We start from the raw sequence: 20,006 nt of genomic DNA, 5'->3' as shown, positions 1-20,006 counted from the left end.
ATATTTTTTATGACGATCACACTTTAGTGCAGAGAATCGGAACCAACATGTTCACAGTTCCGCTACCACACACCGACAGGTCCATTCCATCTGTATCGCATGCTAAGTGGATGGTACGATTCTTTTTCAATTACATCTATTTTTTTATTTGTTGTTTTTTATAAATATATTTAATTAACAATAATTTTCTCTTGAAAGCTATGATTTTTGGACACAAGCCAAGCTCGATGAAGCTTTTTATGGAAACACATGTATGGATTTATGATAGCAAAAAAAAGGTGCAACAGTTCATGGATAACTAAGCTCAGCACTTTATGCGATGTTGGTTTTCAACCATTTTTTTCTCAAGTTATTATGTTTTTGAATTTGCTAATTGTTTGTTCCAGGATATGTATAACACCTAGTTGAAGGAGAAATATGGTAATGATTCTTCGATCCATCCAGATCTCGATCTAGATTTGTGATTGGAGGCATGAATATTTGGTGGACTTGATATAAATTGAGTGTGTGGTCTCTCTAACACTATGGTTAAGGATTTATGGACGACCTATAGTGTTTTAACCGTTGCATGTTTATATTGGTTTTAAGCACTAAAGCTCTGGAGTTTGAGGTAATTTTAAACCAATGAGTTAAAGCTCGAACAACCCATCTTGTTGCTGATTAAGAACGACTTAATGCTAAAATGGTTGAACTTTATTAATTGGTAATGGAGATAAGATCTTAGATGAGTGGTACATGTACCCCCTCTTATTTGCCCCATGGTCTCAGCAAAGACTTGCATCCTCCTTCTCCTTAGCGTCTCTATTCTAGATTAATTGTATTTGAACTTATAAATATTTAAATTTATAATAAATCTTTTATTTTTATATTAATTTAATTTATTTTAATTATTTTCTATTTTTAATAGATTTTTTAAAAAATATATATTTTTAAATTATTATTGATGGGGTTACCGACGAACATATTCCAAAGAGTTAAAAAAGAATTACTGCAAATGTCATTGATTTTCTATTTTTGTTTAATAGATTTAAAAAAAAACATTATATATTATTACTGACGGGGTTACCAACGACATAAGTCCATCGATATATTTCAGAGAGTTGAAAAAGAATTACTGCAAATATCATCGCCACTGTTTACTCACCTATGGAATAATAGCTAGTCTTTTCATGGTTATATGTCAAATTCATCAAAGAAAATACCACTAGACAAAAACAATCATCGATAGAATGACATATGATTTTTATGTTGGTGATATATTATATTCATTGATGGAAATACCGACGTAGTGAAGCGGGTACATTTTCTTATACTGTGCTTTTTTTGTTGGTTAATTTATCAGTAAAATTATTATTGACGAACTCATCAACAAACCACAAATCACTGACGAGAGTTTTTATGATGAATTATTTTTATTTGTGAGTCCATCAGGAAAATTCATGCCAACAAACTATGCGTATAAATATTGATAAAAAATTTCATTGGTAAATCTAAAAATTCTAACTGTGAAAATCCATGTATAATTTTTAGTTAGGACATGCCTTATATGCTTTCTAACTTGATGCAATGATAGTTGAGGTAAAACACATACATGGTTTTGCGTTTTGCTTCAATACCCGAGCATGTACAGGATTGGTATTGCTTATGTAATTACCACTTCAACAAGCTAAGATATGCGTGTTTTTCATCCCTTGTATTGGAGATTGTTTTGGATTAATGCCATTGCAACATTAAGTCTTAATATTTTTATGTCGTATTTTGTTTAGTGCTTGTCCTGTCTTTTCTTGCTTGTGGATTGCTACTTCATTTCATTTCATGTTTTTGATGAGGATACTTGACGAAGCCAAAATTTTTATTAATCAGCTAGGATCGATAGAAAAATTTGGAAGGACTGAAAGAAAGCGCTTAAGAAAAATCTGAGAAAGAGCACAATTTCTCTACTGGTTCATCAAAATAACAAATTCCGATGAAAAATAAATTAGACAATTTAATCTCAACTAGTTTTCGGTCCAAATTTTTATTTTTTAAATATTGATTTGATTTGATTCGATACGTATAATAAAAAAGCTCAAACCCGTAATTTAAAAAACATCTATGCATCGTAAATTTCTAAACAGAGAGAGTATACCTAATAAAGATGTGACCAAAAAAAAAAAAACACGTCCTAGTCATTCAGCGACCTGTACGAAAATCCTTAAAAACCTACCAAATTCTTTTCTTTCATATTTAAAGTGACAGGCGTTGACAACAGGATTAATGTAGATTGCTGTAACAATATGAAAGGTAGAACGGCAAACTTATTGAGATTCCAGTCCTACCCTCCATTATTATTAAATTATTATTAATTAATATTCTAAAAGACGTGTGAAAAACACTTACCTTTCCACGCCTTTATTTATATATTATAATTATAATTATAATAATATAATAATAACATATACTAAAACACTCTATTCTTTTTCGTTTTTATTTTTTTATTTTTTTGGTTTTTATGCCTTTATAGTATTTTTTTTCTTTTTTTTGGTGTTTTTTCTTTTAATAATTTTTCTTTTAATTTAGTTTGTTAATGTTAAACTTTTTTTAACGGGTTAACCCGAAATTTTTTTTAGCTTTTTTCTTTTTAATTATTCTTTTAGTTTGATTTGTTAATGTTAAATTTTTTTCTATTTAATTATCAGACTTTCATAATATGTATCTCGAGCTTAACAGGTTAACCTGGTTTGATGATTTAACCTAGTTAACTTGTCAATTTTTTTTCTATTTAGTTATCAAACTTTTATGACGCGAATTACAAGTTTAATGGGTTAACCTTTGAAATGTTAACCCAGTTAATTCAAATTTTTTAGTTAAATCCATATCCAAGGCTATTGGATCTGGTATTGCAGTCAAACTCACTTAAACTTAGATCATGCAAGTTTAATATTATTATTAATATTATTAATATTACTGTTGAATAAAATATTCCAGTCAAACTAAAGACTCTTGGATATAATCTCACTTAAAGATCTAATACTTTTAGATTTTAGTTTTTTTTATATATAAAAAAATTAACTCACGGCATCGCGTGGGTTATATAATTAGTCTATAATCTAAATGGGGTGGGATTTTCAAGGTGTATCCTATCATATTTTAAATTGTGCAATTTTTTTTTAAATTTGATCCTTCACTTTTTGGACGATTTAGTTCTAATTAAAGAGCAATTAATTTTAAATTCTTATAAAAAGGTAGGATTGAAAGAAGAGAGACCGAAATGTAAAACGCGACAAACATGGGTGACTATACTTTAGTCCTCCAACATAAAAAATCACACAAATTATGCAATTTTAGCCCCTCAAAATTTTTTCAATTCTATTTTGATATAAAATTTTATTTTTGTTATTTTTTGGTCTCTAGTTGAGGGAGGAGAGAGAGATATCTCCAGATTCTGGTGGTAGAGAGAAACACATCTTGACATTGATTTAGACCACCAAAATAAACTATGTTTATGCCAAATTTTTCCATTTAATGAGAGGAGTTCATATTAGATATTTTTGTACCTTAAAAGTTCGTGAAAAAGTAGATTTGAGCTTGAGTTGATTTTTGATTTTGAATTGAGTTCGGTTTTTTTGGGTGTTTTTTAGGTTTTTTTTAGGCCATGGATAGGTTTATCATGATTTCTAAGATGTTTTAGATCAAAAGAGCATAAACCCTAATTTTTCAGCCACTACAATGGTCATAATTTGAGGAAAACAGACAATGCGTTATCTATTTTTTTATGAAAAAAATTAGGGTAGATGACATGTTATCCGTTCTAGGTGCAGTTAAGAAAAAAGAGCTCGCACGTAGGCCTTGATAAAATAGGCTAATAGGGCTGGCCTGACTTGTGAGGCCTAGCAGCGCTTGATCTTGTTTTTCTCCTAATTTTTTCTATTTTAATTAAAGCTTCTTTTTAAAAAAAAAAAAACTTAATTATATTTACATTTACCCATTTTCTTTTTTATTTTATTTAGAGAGTCTCCTTTAAATGATGATGATTTTTTGGTTTCGTTTAATTTTCAAAGAGGTTTTTCTGATTCATCTATGATTTTTTTTTTTTATCTTTTGTATAGATGAACTATATTTTTTTAAAATAGGAATTATTTATTTTCATATGATATTTCTAATAGGTGTAGCTTTGCATATTATTATTATTTATTTTATTCAATCAATTTAATATGTTTGTCTATTTCTATTATTATTTAATTAAATAAAAAATGTTTTAATAAACAAAAATTAGCTAACATGACCGGATAAATGTTTTGTGTTACAAGATTAAATATCTTGATTTACATCTATTTCTTGATTTTTCAAATTTTATTTTTAAGTGTTGTTAATGATTTTTTATTTATTTATTAGCATGCATAGTTCTCAGGTTATTTGATTACATATGTGCATACATTTTTTGATTTACACTTAAATTTTTTGAATTACAAAAATACATTAGAAAAACCTGTATATATAATTTTTTTAAAATAAAAATATTTGACCTGTGATAAAGTGTGGGTCACGTAACTATTAAAAACCAAATGGTGAAAATGAGAGGGATAAACAAGGCAATTATAATCCAAAATATAATTAAATGTTGAAATAACGCATCATACAAAATTATTGATAAAATAATACAGTTTAAAGATATCATTATTTAAAAATATAATATTTTAATAATCTCACGCTTCACAACTACAATATTAATAAAATTTAATGTTTTTAAACTGAATATTTAATAAAATAATTAGAGTATAGCTAATGTCTATCAAGTAATTTCACTAATGTGTTCTATCGATGTTATACATCAAGGCAACGTACGGTGATTTATTTATTTTTTTTCCCTTTTTGCAACATCAACAAGAAAATGTCGTTAAATTCTCCAATCAGCGCTTAATAACTCCCCTCCTCCCAGATAAAAGAAAAATTCTTTGTTTTTGCAAAAACTTTTGTACATTCATTGTTTATTTTTAGTGAAAATTGTTGAAGAGTAATATAAAAATTCTTTTTTACGTCTCACTTAATAAATTAATTTTTTAAATTAAGATAACTTTTTTGTATATAATAATAAGGATATCTTCAAAGTATCCATTAATTTTATTTTTTTACAAAATTTCCTCAGAATCCAATCCTTACCGTTTAAAAAACAACTGAATGCATCAAGTGTGATTGGTTTTATTTATCAATGATTATAGGAGTTATAGACAATCTATCAGGACAACAATATCTATGCTGTCTTTGTCCTCATTTTTCATTTGGCATCAGTGATACTTCTATATATTTATGATGTGATTTTATATTAAATTTTTTTATGATACATAAGAAATATAGTATAATTTTGTTAGTTACTTTCTTTCTTGGATCCACTTTGAGAAAATGAAACAAGCACAAGGAAAAAAAACATTAAACTCAGAATAGTATCTTTATCTAATATTTTTTTTCTCTTTCTCTTTTTATTTTTTAATAATTATAAATGAGGAGAATAACCAAGGTTTCGACCATTGTTTGCTTTGCCGCCTTCTCGGGCAATAAACTCTCAAAACTGCCTTCCAAGCCAAACTCGTGTTGCTGATAAGTTGCCTTCTCTGTGTAGCTAAAAGACGGGTCTTCGTTGTCAAAGCTCGCCTGTTGTGCTCATTTGAGGAAGACAGGACCCAAATTCTGTGGGACACTGGAACTTGACATGAAAGCTTGAAAGATCATTTGATTGGGACTAAGTTTCATTCAAGATTTTCGTTTTTTTCTTTTAATTTCGAAAATATTTCATCTCTTTCGTCCATGATCACCAGGTCGTCCTCTTCCACTTCTGCGGCCATATCTTGTACCTACCCCAACTAAAATTTTCATTTTCTCTGCTAGAAAAATCAAATATTTCTATTATTATATAGCACAGGAAGCACCAACTATATCTCATAAATTTAAAATTAATGAACAGGGAGCCGTTTGAAGTTTTGGATCGAAAACGTTTCGACTGCGTCCCCTAAAATTAAATATGTACCATGTTCTTTATGACATCCTGCTCTAGGTCAGCAAGTGTCATAAATCCACTGAGTTTGCATACCATGGATGGTTCTTGTTGTGAAAATCAAATGATTTCAAAACTTGGAATAATGTACAATAAATTTATTAAATAAATCCCCATCAATATTAATTATATGCTTTTAAGATTATTTAAGGAGGAGACCTATTTTTTTATTAACATCAAAGTAATACCAAGATATCCCATCTTATTACAAATTGAAAAACATGGATCCTTTCTTTTTCTTGATATTAAAGATAAAATAAGAACAAGGTTTAGTCCGAGCCCGCTAAATGCTTGTAGGAATTACATAAATGGTTTGTTATTAATTGCTTTTAAAAATGAGCAGTGGCAGTATGATGGTTCGTAATGCAAACAATGGCAAGCTATGTTTGAAAATTCTCTAATTAACTACTACACTAGAAAAATTCGGTTCCCTCACCTTCTTCACTGTTCATAGGAACAGCAAAGGAGGTGAACCTTTTTTCTTTCTTTCTTTCTTTTAAAAAAAATTAGCTTCCATTTTTTTTTCTATGCATTTTGTTCTCATTAAATGCTTTCTAGTTTCTTTCTATCAATTTTATCCCTTAATATTTTATTAATTTTAAATTGATCATCGTAATTTATTTTGATTTATTTTCTATGAGCTTATTATGGTCTCAAATAAATATTTTAATATTTATTGATACTTAATTTTGTAAGCATTTATTTTTTTATCATATCATTAAATAAAAAATTAGTTTAAAATTACAAAGTTTTTAAACTTAGTAAAGTTTATGATTCAAATTGCAAGTTTAACAAGTTAAATCATGAATCCCGGGTCATTCCATTATATATATCATCTTGAAATTTATTTTTAAAAAACTCATATTACTTTTGTTATTGGTTGTCCAGGTTAGCTTTGGACCCATCAGGTCAGCTGTGTTATATAGAAGCAACTTTAATGTTATTTAAATTTATAAGGAGTTGAATAAGGAGTTGGGTAAGAAAGTTTCAAAGTTAATTCACTAAGTCAGGTTTGATAACAATGCTAAATAATTTTTTTTTAATTTTTTTGATTGATTTTTTTTTGTTTATGTTTTTTGATTTTATCTTTTAATATTTGGTTGATTTTAAATTGATCTTTATAATTTTTTTATTTACTTTCCAAGAGGTTATTACAATATCAAAAAAGCATCTCAACATTTAATTGATGCTTAAATTTTGGGAGCATCTATTTTTTATGTCATGTAATTTAGTAAATAAATAAATAAAGTTGTTAATTCTAGTGAAGTCTATGATCCTAGTTGTGGATTTAACAAGTTAAATCATGAAATTTAGATTAATCTAATATGCCACCATCTCAATATTTAAAAAATATCATTTTGAATTTTTTAAAGTTAAACCATGATTTTTTAACCGTTATTTAGATTATCTTTAGATACATCAAATTAAATGAATCATATCAAATAACTCTCATATAACTTAATATAAATTTGGGTTATGTAAGGAATTGGGCGTGAACAATTTAAAATTGAAGTTTAATGATAATATCATATATGTTTTTGAGATCTAAACCTTTTTTTTTTAACATTCAGTTTTTCTTGCCTGCATTTCAAAAACAAAAATAATATAAAAGGCCTAAGGATCATTGTACAAGTATTTTAATTTTATAAACCATGAATACATGCAATTGGGCATGAAACCCATGATTCAAGGAGACGTAAACAAGAACTTGTTTCTAGTTGAAAAGGGCCTCAGGGGGTTCCAAATCCAAAGAACCTATAGCTTTTCGAGTTTCGAGTTAGCCTTAGTTTCTGGTCAATTTATTATTAGTCTTAGTTTCAGCCCATTTCGAGTACATCTGAATTTATCCTTCATTATGTGCACATCCCGCTGAAAAAAAGAAAAAGAAAAAAATAACATTTCACTACATTTCCTTAAAAGGTTTTTAGTTTCAACAGAAAAGACAATAAGATTGATAAATGTTAAGACGGTTTTCAAATTCTTTTTGTTATTTATTAAACATATTCTACTCTTGACATATATATATATATATATATATATATTAAATTGATGCAAAGTCTCCAATACTCCTCTCGTGATATATATATATATATATATATATATTAAATTGATGCAAAGTCTCCAACATTATTAAGAGCGAAAGATACTAGCATGCTTGAGATTCCATGCTTGCATTGTTATGGTGAATAGTAAACATGGGATATCTTGTGTTTTCTTGGTTTTGATAGTGAATAATTTAAATTACTTCGCAGCCATCGTCAACAAACTTTCAAAGTCAAATATAGAAGGCCATGCCGTGTCGAATTATTTGTCCTATACACTTTACCGCTACCCCCCACAGTCACACGGCGCTCTGACCTTTTCTGTCAAGAAAATTACTCAAAATTCAAAAATTCCAGGGTAGCGGCGATGGCAATGGGGCCATTCAAAGTGGTCCCTAATAAATACGCATTCAATTTCAATTGGTTTGGTCCACCACGTGGATTTCTATTAGTTCAATCACAAGAACTGAAAACGAGTTTAGATGACTCAGGAATGTTGGGCTTATCCAAGTCTCCCTCGCAATTGCACTTTCTTTCCATTTACGAGGATATTTGTACTTAATTGAATTCATGGGGAATGACAGTCTGACTTCTGTCAGCTGCAGCCCTTAAACTCCTACTATTTTAATACCATCTCCATTGGTTAGGACCAGTCTTTCAGCTAAAGCACGAATTACCAAAAAAAACATCAATGAATAACATTACCATACTTTGCTTTTGTTTTACTTCTTTCTTCGTTACATCCCTAGCAGCAGACACCATCTCTGCAAATCACACTATCGGCGATGGAGAGACCATAGTTTCGAGTGGCGAGAGATTTGAACTGGGGTTTTTCAGCCCTGGTAATTCCACAGGGCGGTATTTGGGAATATGGTACAACAAGATATCTAAAGGGAAAGTGGTGTGGGTTGCCAATAGAGCAATCCCAATAACTGATAAGTCAGGAGTCTTAAAGTTCGATGAGAGGGGAGCTCTCATCCTTGTCATTCAGAATGGTAGTGTCATTTGGTCTTCCAATACATCAAGGCACGCGCAGAACCCGGTTGCTCAGCTTTTGGATTCAGGAAATCTTGTGGTCAGGAATGAAAATGATCGTCGCACAGAAAATTTCGTCTGGCAAAGTTTTGAACATCCTGGAAATACATTTCTACCTGGAATGAAGGTTGGAAGACTAGCTTCTGGATTGGATGTGATTATATCATCATGGAAGAGCAATGATGATCCTTCTCAAGGCCCTTATACCTTTGAGATTGATGGGAAGGGTTTAGAGCTAGTTGTCAGACAGAATTCAGTTCTGAAGTCTCGATCAGGGCCGTGGAATGGTGTTGGCTTTAGTGGTTTGCCTCTTTTGAAACCAGACCCCCTTTTAAGCTATGCTTTTGTTTTTAATGACAAAGTGGCATACTTAACTTATGATATTAACAGCTCTATTGCTTTGACCTTGGTTTTTGATCAAGGCGGTGTCCTGGAGCGGCTTGCCTGGATTGACCGACTTAATAATTGGATAGTGTACTCAAGTGCACCAGGAGATAACTGCGATAACTATGCACTATGCGGTGCTTATGGCAGGTGCACCATCGGAAACTCCCCAGCATGTGGGTGTTTGAACAGATTCGTGCCAAAAAACCAAAGTGAATGGGTAAGGGCAGACTGGTCTAGCGGGTGCGTTCGGAGGACACCGCTGAACTGCCAGAATGGAGATGGATTTATAAAGTATTATAACATTAAATTGCCAGACTCAAAGATTCGGGCGATGAATAAAAGCATGACAACGGAGGAATGCAGGGTGAAATGCTTGAATAATTGTTCTTGCATGGCTTATACAAATTCGGATATAAGGGGAAACGGAAGCGGATGCATTCTCTGGTTTGGTGACCTGGTGGACATCAGACAATACACAGAAGATGGCCAAGATCTTTATATTAGAATGGCTTCTCCTGAAATAGGTAAATATGAGCACATTCTTACATGCTGAATATAATATAATATAATATATTTATTGCATTGCATAATACCAAAAATCCATGGCTAATGCTTTGAAACGTAACAGATGGGAAATATTCTATCACTGATACATTGCTATCTCCCTGCTTGTAGTAGCTCACACTCTAGAGGGCTCTCCCAAGAAAAAAAAAGTGGGCATCATTGTAAGCGTTGTGTTATCAGCATTTCTTCTCCTAGGCCTTGGTCTGTGCTTGTTCCTCCAGAAGAAGAAGAAGCATAGTAGACATAATACTCTTGGTAGGACAAGTTACCTTGCAATAAAAACATTCTGTAGAGCAAAGTCATGGATGTTCATTAACTTTTTTCCATCACTATAAGAAATTTTTGTTGCCATTCCTTCTTTACTTGCTGTGTCACAGAGAATAAGGAAAACAATACAAAGGAACAATGGTCTATGACGAGCCAGGATGAGAGTCTAGATTTACCACATTTTGACCTTACTGCAATAGCTAATGCTACCAGCAATTTCTCATTCAACAATTTGCTAGGACAAGGTGGCTTTGGACCTGTCTACAAGGTAAAACACAATGCGATGATACTATGCTCAGCTTTTTTGACAGTAGGTGATGATACCTAACCACATGCCTTTTATTGTGTCAAGATAGAAAAACTACGTTCTAAAATTCAGTGGCACAGGAAGAATGTGAACAAGAAAATAAAAACAAAGGGGTAGACAATTAATAAAAAAAAAAAAAAGGAAAAAGGAAAAACCAGATTGTTGGATATCCCCCTTAAGACTTGCCTGCTGACAAAAATCTGGTACTTGTCTTGTTTTTACAGGGTGCGTTTAAAGGTGGACAAGACATAGCTGTGAAGAGGCTTTCGAAGGAATCCAGACAAGGGCTTGATCAATTCATGAATGAAGTAAAATGCATTGCAAAACTTCAACATCGAAACCTTGTAAAGCTTCTGGGATATTGCATAGAACATGAAGAGAAGATTTTGATCTATGAATACCTGCCCAACAAAAGTCTAGACATCTACATATTTGGTTAGGATCGCTGAATCTTGATATTCATCAAATGTTTTTTCAAGATAATTTCATTTGAGTTGCTTCTTACATATGTGAGAGAAAGTAGGTATTACAACTTCTGTTTCATCTCTAATCCTACTGATCAAAGACTAGCTGCAAAACATTTATCAGTTCACACAGATTCAAGAATTTACTACCTCTAACATATTTGAGTACTCCCATGAGAACTTGGTTTACAAGGATTTTCTTTTTTACTATCCTGTTACTAAATAATATTCACTGTTAGTTAAAATCGCACTTATAAGTAAAATCAGCAGCCATATGAATTAACCTGCAGATTTTTTATATAATGGGCAGATCAAATTCGAAGCAAGTTGCTGGATTGGCCTAAAAGGTTCCACATCATCAATGGGGTATCAAGGGGACTGCTTTATCTCCATCATGACTCTAGACTACGAATTATTCATAGAGATCTTAAGCTGAGCAACATTTTACTAGATAATGATATGAATCCAAAAATCTCAGACTTTGGTATGGCTAGAAGTTTCGGAGGGAATGAAACAGAAGCGAATACAAGAAGAGTAGTTGGGACATAGTAAGAGTACTTCTTCATTCCCCTTCTCTCAGTTAGCAAAGAAAAATGTATTAGAAATGCCTACCATCTTAGTAGAAGAATCTCACTAACTTGTTTAATTATATCATGAAGTGGTTATATGTCACCAGAGTATGCCATTGATGGTTTCTTCTCGATAAAATCCGATGTGTTTAGCTTTGGTGTTTTGGTGTTAGAGACTGTCAGTGGGAAAAGAAACTGGGGATTTACACATCCAGAACACGAACTCAACCTTCTTGGGCATGTAAGGAATTTTTTTCCTTCTTGTTTTTTCAAAATAGCATTGGCACAATGGTTTAAGAATCATTTTCATTGAAAACAATGATTTCAAATTTCAGGTATGGAAGCTATACAAGGAAGGCAGATCTTTGGAGTTGATTGATGAATTAAATGTAGAATCCTGCTATGTGCCTGAAGTGTTAAGGTCAATCCATGTGGGGCTATTATGTGTGCAACACTCTCCAGAACACAGGCCAAGCATGTCTACAGTGGTTCTTATGTTGGAGGGAAATGGGTTATTGCCTCAACCTAACGAGCCAGGTTTTTTCACAGAAAGAAAAGTGATCGAAGAAAACAAGAAAGACCTGAGTTCCACCAATGAAGTAACAATCACGGTACTTGACGGCAGATAGAAGCGAGCCAGGCCTTCTTTAATTTTAATTTTAATTTTTAATTCAGAGAGTCGATCATTCATTCGGCTTTTTAGTTTTATTTGGTAAAGGAAGTCCAAAATGGCCGAATAGATTTACGTTCTTTTCTTCTCATTAACGGAAACAGGTTGGCATTTTGTTAGCCTTGCCCGATTAATCAAGTTTTGCAGATAAATACTACAACGATTGAGCTTTGTTACATCCGCAACGTCAATGAAATTAACAGTAAACTAGATGAATGAAGTAAGGTAACGCTGTTTCAGACAAAAGAAAAGAAGCTAACTGGAATAGAGGACACGAGACGAGCCGGAACCAAGAGACGAACACTGACCTTGATGCCACACAACCAGCAGCAAAGCACAAACAAAAGAAAAATTCCAAATTCGTTGGCATTAAATTATTAATTTTTATGGAACCTCAATCCATCCAAGAACAACAGAAGATCTCAAAGCCTAAAAGACAACATCAATCATACACTGGAAGAGGACACAACATAATCAAGAACCATAACACTTTCCAGATAATCTCTAACCTTAGCTTTCTCCAAATTCGCCAACTCTTTCTCCGAATCCACCGCCTCCAATTCACTCAATCCACGAAAAACAGCTAGTGACGCAATCGAATAACCCTTGGCTCTAGCAGGGGAGAAGTTCTCTCCGCAACTGATGTGATCAATTCCTCCAAATGTATCTTTAATCCCCTGAATTACTCCCAGTATCTCATCTTTCACTTCATCCCCTAATCCCTCTTTTAACTTCAAGAATGTTAATCTAATCGCGGACCCAGAAGGTGGGACCAATGAATCACCGCAGTTAAGATCACCAGTGACCCAATCGACAGCCATGATGTCATCGCAGATTGGTAGAACCGATTCTTTAACGACTTGAACGTGGGTCGGGTGAAGGGCATAAGCGGAGAGGTTTTCTTTAGAGGAGTAACGGCTGTGGAGCATGTGAGTGAAGGGAATAGGTGAGGACTTGGTGCGGTAGAGAGCACCGGCGGTTAAGTGGAGTACGGAGTCGAGTGATATAAGACGGTTGAGGGAATGAATCATGGTGTTGATTTGAGTGGGGTCGGTGTTTTCTTTGACTTTGAAGAGGACTATGTGTTCAATTGTTTGGGGCGGAGTGGATGAGGACGACATTCTGATTTGGGATCGGGATGCTGCAGCAGAGTAAGGCTTCTTGGGCTTGAAGGACGAGAAGAAGGGGTTGAGCTGGTGTTTGGCGACGGGAAAGTGGAGGTAAAATGGTTTCGTAGAGAGTAGGCTTGCGGCTTTCAGACACAACATCGTCATCTATGATTTGTGGGGACGTTTAACGTGGTTCGTTTGACTTTTTTTTTTTTTAACGTGGCTCGTTTGACTATTAATTTAAGGTAGTGATAGGCTACGAGAACTTTTAGCATCGTATCAGCTATTTTTTATAAAGTATTTTTATATAAAATATATTAAAATAATATGTTTTATTTTTATAAGTTTACTTTTAATATTAACAAGCAAAAAAATTAAATTACTTCTAAAAAAAGAAAACAGATTATATGTTGTAAAAAAGAAGAAGTGAATTTCAATTTATAATTAAGGTTGGAAGACTTTTTATTTTTTTGTTAGAAGTTCCATGTACTCATTGAAATTTTAATATCAAATCGATGGATAAGAATTATTAATTTTTCAATTCCTAAATATTTTCAAATTTAGTTGAATATAACTTTTAAAAAATAATTTGATAAATTCTACTTTTAATTTTAAGTGATGTCACTTACATTATTTATATTTAAAAGTATAAATATATTAATCATAAAATTAAACATTCACAGTAAAAAGATAGTATAAATTACGGAGCTCATTATAAAATAAATAAACAAACAATTTTTTTATAAGTCAAGCGTATATAATGTTTGAATTTTATAGATTAATCGGTTCTAATTTTAAGGTTCTATTTTTTTTGTGGTTTTTCTAATTCAATTATTTTAATTTTTTTTTGTTTTCAATATAAACTATATTTAAATAAAATAATTTTTTGTATTCTATACTTTTAAATAAAAACGATTTATGTGGTATCATTCTAATCTTATAATTTGAATAAAATATTTGATCTCATTAAATCAGTTTAGTGACTTACAAAACTTTTTTTTTTCCTCTTACTTTGAATAAAGAAGGGAAATATTAAAATGTCAAGTGTGACATTGAAACAATTAAAATATCAGAAAGAGAAATTAAGAGAATAGATTGAAATTAACTCAAAAAGAAAAGTGATGAGCTATACAAGGTAGGTTAATGTTTTTACCATATGATCTGCATGGCATTGAATCTTAGGATAAGGAGAAGAATTTTCAATCCTAAGATCTTTGATAAGGAGAAGAATGTTAAATCTCACGAAACTATCTCAAGTTTTAGAACCTAGAGGCACAAATATAGAAACATGCAGCATACTAGTGATTTGGTTAATCCTGGGAATTCGTTAAAATTGTGTTCTTTAAAACTTTAAATTTTTTATATTTTAAAATTTTTTTAATGTATTAATATTAAAAATTATTTTAACATATTTTTTTAACATATTACTATCACTCTTAAATTCCTTATAAATATTAGTCAACTCGCAATGAAAATAGACATAACTATCTTTAAAGACAAGAAAACAAATCTGTACTATGTGTCCTTTAACTTGGAGAGGTGGTATGAGAGAAAAATGTATTGTTCAATGCCTTCCTGCAGTGGGGTAATGTCGTTGGCTTAAAACACTGGCTTAGAACATCTTTCACAGCCTAAGTCCCATGCTTGGCAAAACTTGATGCAGACTAATTTAGCATATAGATTGTATCATTTCCAAATCAAGGAAAATAACTTTGGTTAGTATATAATTAGTTAAAATACATGATTAATTTTCAAGGACAGATCAAGAATATACAAACAATCTCCAATCCTGATAAGAAAACCCATGCATTACTTACAATTTGCAAAACCAACGAAGCATACCGAACTAATCCTGAATGGGTTTTTACGTTCAAAATGTTTAAGATGTATCCATGAGAATGTTGACAAAAACACCTTGTAATTGTATTGGTAATTTCTATAGAAAATTTACTGGAATTTTTATTATAGCTTTTCTTTAACTGAGCTTACAATTAAGTGGAAATATTGAAATAACAAGTTCAAAGATAAATATCTTAAAGAAACTGAATAGAAAGAACAATGTAAAATTGATAAACTATAATCTAGATTTCTGGACAGCTTGAAGGTAGCCCGAGCCTCCTGGATGAATGAAATTTGCTTCAAAGCAATTTTCTTGCCTATTTGCTGCCCTTCCCTTCTCTTTTTATTCTTCTCTTTTTATTGTAACTCTTGATTAGTTGAGAATTAAGGATAATAGATAGAATATACAGTTGTTTTATTTATCAGTGTTGTATTTGGATTCTTTTTACTTCTTCTCCTAAACAGTATTGTTTGCCTTTGAACTTACTCCCTAGCCAGCTATTAGCCGCAGGAGCTTCTTCATCTCAGCCCTCCATATAATTGCTTCTTGTCCCATCTTGACCATACATGTGCTTACTTTATCTCTTTACTATAGGTAAATCTTTTCCAATACGCCTCCTTCATTTTTTCCCCCGACCTTAGCTTGATCTTGCTCCTTTAGATGTTGCCGGACTGTTACAACTCTCTCCCCCTTAAAAAACCTTACCCTCAAGGTGAGGGTAGGAACCTTTTAACCACTCTTCATCAATCCAAACAACATCTTTTTTAGGTTGTATTTCCCATTTTAACAATACTTCTTCCTTTGTCTTCCTCCTTGAGACTTGGCTTCTTCGGTCAAGTATCTCTGCTGGTTCTAGTTAAGAATTCCTCTTAGGTTTGAGAATTGGTAGCTTCAGTTCAGGAATGGTTCCTTTCCCACCCATTTCTTTAGCAGCAAGACATAGAATGTGTTGTGGATTCGGGCCTCCTTGAGAAGATCTAACTGGTAAGTCACTTCTCCCACTTTTTTTAAGATTTTGAATGGCCCGAAGTATTTATATGCTAACTTTCTATTTTTATTTTTTGGCACGCTAGACTGTCTAAATGGCTGGAGCTGGAGGTAAACCCATTCCTTTTCTTTGAACTGGGTCTCTTTTATACCTTTATCTGCTTGTTTCTTTTGTCTCTCTTGAGCTCAAGCTAAGTTGTATTTAATTTCTGCAATTTGTTGTCCTGTGTTGTAATTGTTCCTCTGCTGTATGATTTTTTGTTGAACCAGGAATATAATCTATGAGGCTTGGAGGTGGGTAACTATAAATTGCTTTAAATAGGGTAAATTTGAGGGATGTGTGGTAGCTAGTATAGTAACAATATTCGGCCATGGTCAACCAATTAGACCAACCCTTTGGGTTATCTCCTATATAGAATCTCAAATACCCTTCCAATATTTTGTAAGTTGCGTCTGTCTGACCGTTGGTTTGGGGGTGGTAGGTTGTTGACATCAACAACTTAACCCCTTGAATTTGGAATAACTCTCCCCAAAAATTGCTAGTAATGGTAAGATCCCTGTCTGATACTATGTTGTCTGGTAGTCCATGCAGTCTCATTACATTTTGTGAGAACAAAATGGCAATTTTTGTCGTGTTATAAGGGTGGGACACAGGGATAAAATAGGCATATTTGGTAAACTTATCCACAACTACCATAATTACTGAGTATTGATTAGATTTTGGTAGCCCTTCTATAAAATCCATAGATATGGATGACCATGGTCTAGTGGGTATAAGTAAAGGCTATAAGAGTTCTGAGGGTTTTGTGTTTTCTCCTTTTGCTCTCTAGCAGACCTCATAATGTTTGATATAGGTTTGTATATCTGATTTCATTCTTACCCAAAAGAAATCTGTCTTTGTCCTTTTTAGTGTTCTCTCAAAGCTCATGTGTCCCGATGATGGACAATCATGTATATAGTTTAGGATGGTTGTTTTTATAGGGCTGAATTGATTTATATAGATTCTCTGTTTGTAGTATAGTATCCCTCAAAATGGTATTTCAAGGAGCCTATGGTTTTCTAGTTTAGTTGTTGTATGATAGCTTGAATTTCATATCAATCCAGTTAATAATTGGAATAGAGATAGTCCATAGCGTATCTTTTTTTGTGGTGTCCTCCTGGCTAGAGAGTGTGTCAATTACTAGGTTTTCCTTTCATACTCGAAACTCGATCACGAAGTCATATCCAAACAATTTGGATAACCATTTCTAGGTTTCTTTGTTTTGCATTCTGATTTTAACTGATTCTTTACGTGCCCATTCTCAATGGATTTAAAAATCCATTTATGTGGGAACCATGATATTTGACCTGTGAATACTGTTTGCTCATTGGAGAACTTATATTTTGACAGTATTTGTAACATTGTTATAGAGATCAAATGATAGAAAAAGATTTTCTAAATTGCCTATAATTTGTGATCTCAGCTAAAATAGAGGAAATTTTCTAATGGCCAAGAAATAATTTACTCTGATATAGCTTGTGAAGAGCACAAGTATCTCTCTCTCTTTTTCCTTTGAACTCTCTCTTTTGCTTGGCTTGATGGTTTAAAGGGAATTGTCCTCATTACAAAATGATTAAGCTCGATGGTTTTTGATTTGGTTCTGAGTATATTTTATACCTTTTATGATGATTTAACTTTGTTGATTTGTTTCAGCAGCCAAATATCCCGAACCTTGTGATGAGCAATAATGTAGTGTGCGGGAACATAGAATTTGTTACAACAATATGCCAAAACAAAGAATATGGGTGTAATGGAACACTGTCTTTTCACCCTGTGCATGCCCTCTTCCAGGCTGTAACTGTCACGACCTGAATCCCAGGTCCATAATCGGCAACGCAGGAGTAGTGTCGAAAGGACACCCCAACTACGCTAAGCCTCAAAACAGACATATCAAAAGAACAAGATATTCAAAAATACGCAGCATTTCATAATCTTTAGAAATATTATATTACTCAAAGCTGATGAAATCAAAGGATAGTTCAAAACTCTTCATCAGTAATTAAAACAAAAATAATAATTCATAATACTCATTACATTGTCAAAATCCAAACTTAATTAAAACAAAGTAATAGTGGAGCGTCTAAGACATCGAATCAAAACAACCTTAAACAATAAGCAAGGCATACCGACCCAAAACTGAAGAAGCAGGAACACTCAACAAAGTCCAACTGCTATCAGAAACTAAGAACCTGAAATAATATTAAGAATGAGGGATGAGTTTAACCAACTCAGTGAGGGAATAATATTTAATATATATTTTAGATATTTTTTCATATTAATAGTTTATCAGATGATTTATCTTGATATACATATACATATACATATACATACTAAACATATTATCATAACATAGTGGAATACATATCAGAGATCTGATGACACCCGAAAGTGACCAGATAACACACAAAAGTGACCAGATGACACCCGAAAGTGACCACTGTGGGATGATCAGTCACCACAGGCTGATGCCTCTCTCACCAGCTAGGTATACAGAATACTATGTGCACATAGGCTAACTACTCTTCGTTAGCATGGAGTTACTAACAAGTCCTATATCAAGGCATAATAGATATTCACAGAATCATCAATTAAACATATATCATATCAGATAGAATTTAGCTCGACAAAATGCGAGTGCAAATTTCAAGAATAGATGAGTACTCGGAAAATAATGCAAAATATATAAATATTCAAAAGATTAACTAATCGTACTCATCATATAATAAACATACATATTTATTTATATTATATGCATATTAAAAATTATCTCACTCACCCAGAAAATATAGAACTAAAGAAACGTCAGACGAAAAACTCGAAAATTCTATTGAGGATCGTTAGGAGAACCTACAACAATATATGAAATATACTAAAAAACAACTCAAACAAAATATCCCAATGCATAAAATAAAACTAAGTTTACTCTCCTAGGTTTAGGGACTAAAATGACAATTATCCAAATAGGGACCAAAATATAATTTTACCAAAATTGGACCAAACTGTAAATATATAACCATACTGAAATTTCATCCATAAACCATCCTTAATTCTGTCCAGAATGAACCAGGGACCTAACAGTAATTTTTATAAAGATTAGGGACTAAAATGTAAATTCCTAAATTTAGGGACCAAACTGAAAATATTCCAAATCAATTATCAAACTGAGATTTATCATCCTTAACCTCATAATAACACTGTCCAGAATCTCAAAATACCATTAGGGGTCAAATTATAATTTTCCCAAAGTTTAGGGACTAAACTGTAATTTTCACAAATTGAGGGACCAAATTGAATTTTCATCATCTTCAACCTCAAACCCAGAATTGTTCACAGATTACCCATTGTTCTTTCCAGACTTCCAACTCAAAATTCATAATTTACACAAATCATAACTCAACATCATCATCTTTACTAACAATCTCTCAAAATCAACTAATTAATCAATTACCCACAACAATCAACTTTATAACATTCAAATTAATTCATCAATTAACCCAAATAACAAATTTTCAAAACCCTAATATTTATCAAAACATAAATTTAAATTTCAAACAACACATTTATACATTTAACAGTCTAAATCTTATCTTTAAAGTTATTTCTTCTCAATCTCTTCCCTTTCCTTTCTTTCCCCCTCTTTTCTCTTCTTCTTCTTCCTTCTTCCTTCTCTTTTACGGTTTTCTCTCAAAAACACAGC

The 20,006-nt window shown here is 32.2% G+C and overlaps 2 protein-coding genes and 1 long non-coding RNA gene across 6 annotated transcripts; 1 reads left to right on the top strand and 2 right to left on the bottom strand.

The window, feature by feature from the left end:
* Positions 1–8,599: 8,599 nt before the first annotated feature.
* On the top strand, positions 8,600–12,454 carry LOC105130226 (G-type lectin S-receptor-like serine/threonine-protein kinase At4g27290). 4 transcript variants are annotated; one of them, XM_011032629.1, is made up of 7 exons: positions 8,600–10,016; positions 10,171–10,320; positions 10,434–10,591; positions 10,855–11,065; positions 11,405–11,642; positions 11,754–11,904; positions 11,999–12,454. In XM_011032629.1, exons 1-7 carry the CDS (start codon positions 8,762–8,764, stop codon positions 12,290–12,292), a joined length of 2,457 nt encoding a protein of 818 aa, XP_011030931.1. In that variant the 5' UTR covers positions 8,600–8,761; the 3' UTR covers positions 12,293–12,454. The 4 variants fall into 4 exon arrangements, with proteins under 4 accessions (XP_011030931.1, XP_011030932.1, XP_011030930.1 ...); XM_011032630.1 differs by having other exon boundaries at positions 10,168–10,311; XM_011032628.1 differs by having other exon boundaries at positions 10,168–10,320.
* Positions 12,455–12,572: 118 nt separating this feature from the next.
* LOC105130225 (Stress responsive alpha-beta barrel domain protein) lies at positions 12,573–13,639 on the bottom strand. The gene has a single exon (XM_011032627.1). The coding sequence runs from the start codon at positions 13,605–13,607 to the stop codon at positions 12,780–12,782; it is 828 nt and encodes a 275-aa protein (XP_011030929.1). The 5' UTR covers positions 13,608–13,639; the 3' UTR covers positions 12,573–12,779.
* A 4,664-nt stretch (positions 13,640–18,303) lies between these two features.
* On the bottom strand, positions 18,304–19,132 carry LOC105130219 (uncharacterized). Its single transcript, XR_843202.1, has 2 exons — positions 19,086–19,132; positions 18,304–18,498 (listed from the first exon to the last, which is right to left on the bottom strand). It is a non-coding gene; the product is annotated as an uncharacterized LOC105130219 (long non-coding RNA).
* Between the last annotated feature and the right edge of the window lie 874 nt (positions 19,133–20,006).

Source organism: Populus euphratica, unplaced genomic scaffold, assembly GCF_000495115.2.
Source record: "Populus euphratica unplaced genomic scaffold, PopEup_1.0 scaffold95.1, whole genome shotgun sequence".
Taxonomy (NCBI): domain Eukaryota; kingdom Viridiplantae; phylum Streptophyta; class Magnoliopsida; order Malpighiales; family Salicaceae; genus Populus; species Populus euphratica.
The sequence above is the reverse complement of the archived record's forward strand: the minus strand, read 5'-3'. Positions and strand labels throughout refer to the sequence as shown.

Coding starts and splice junctions, on each gene's coding strand:
- LOC105130226 (XM_011032628.1), top strand. CDS start 8,762: ATGAATAACATTACCATACTTTGCTTTTGTTTTACTTCTTTCTTCGTT. Junction 10,017..10,167: donor AATGGCTTCTCCTGAAATAG/GTAAATATGAGC, acceptor CCCTGCTTGTAG/TAGCTCACACTCTAGAGGGC. Junction 10,592..10,854: donor GCTTTGGACCTGTCTACAAG/GTAAAACACAAT, acceptor TTGTTTTTACAG/GGTGCGTTTAAAGGTGGACA.
- LOC105130225 (XM_011032627.1), bottom strand. CDS start 13,607: ATGACGATGTTGTGTCTGAAAGCCGCAAGCCTACTCTCTACGAAACCA.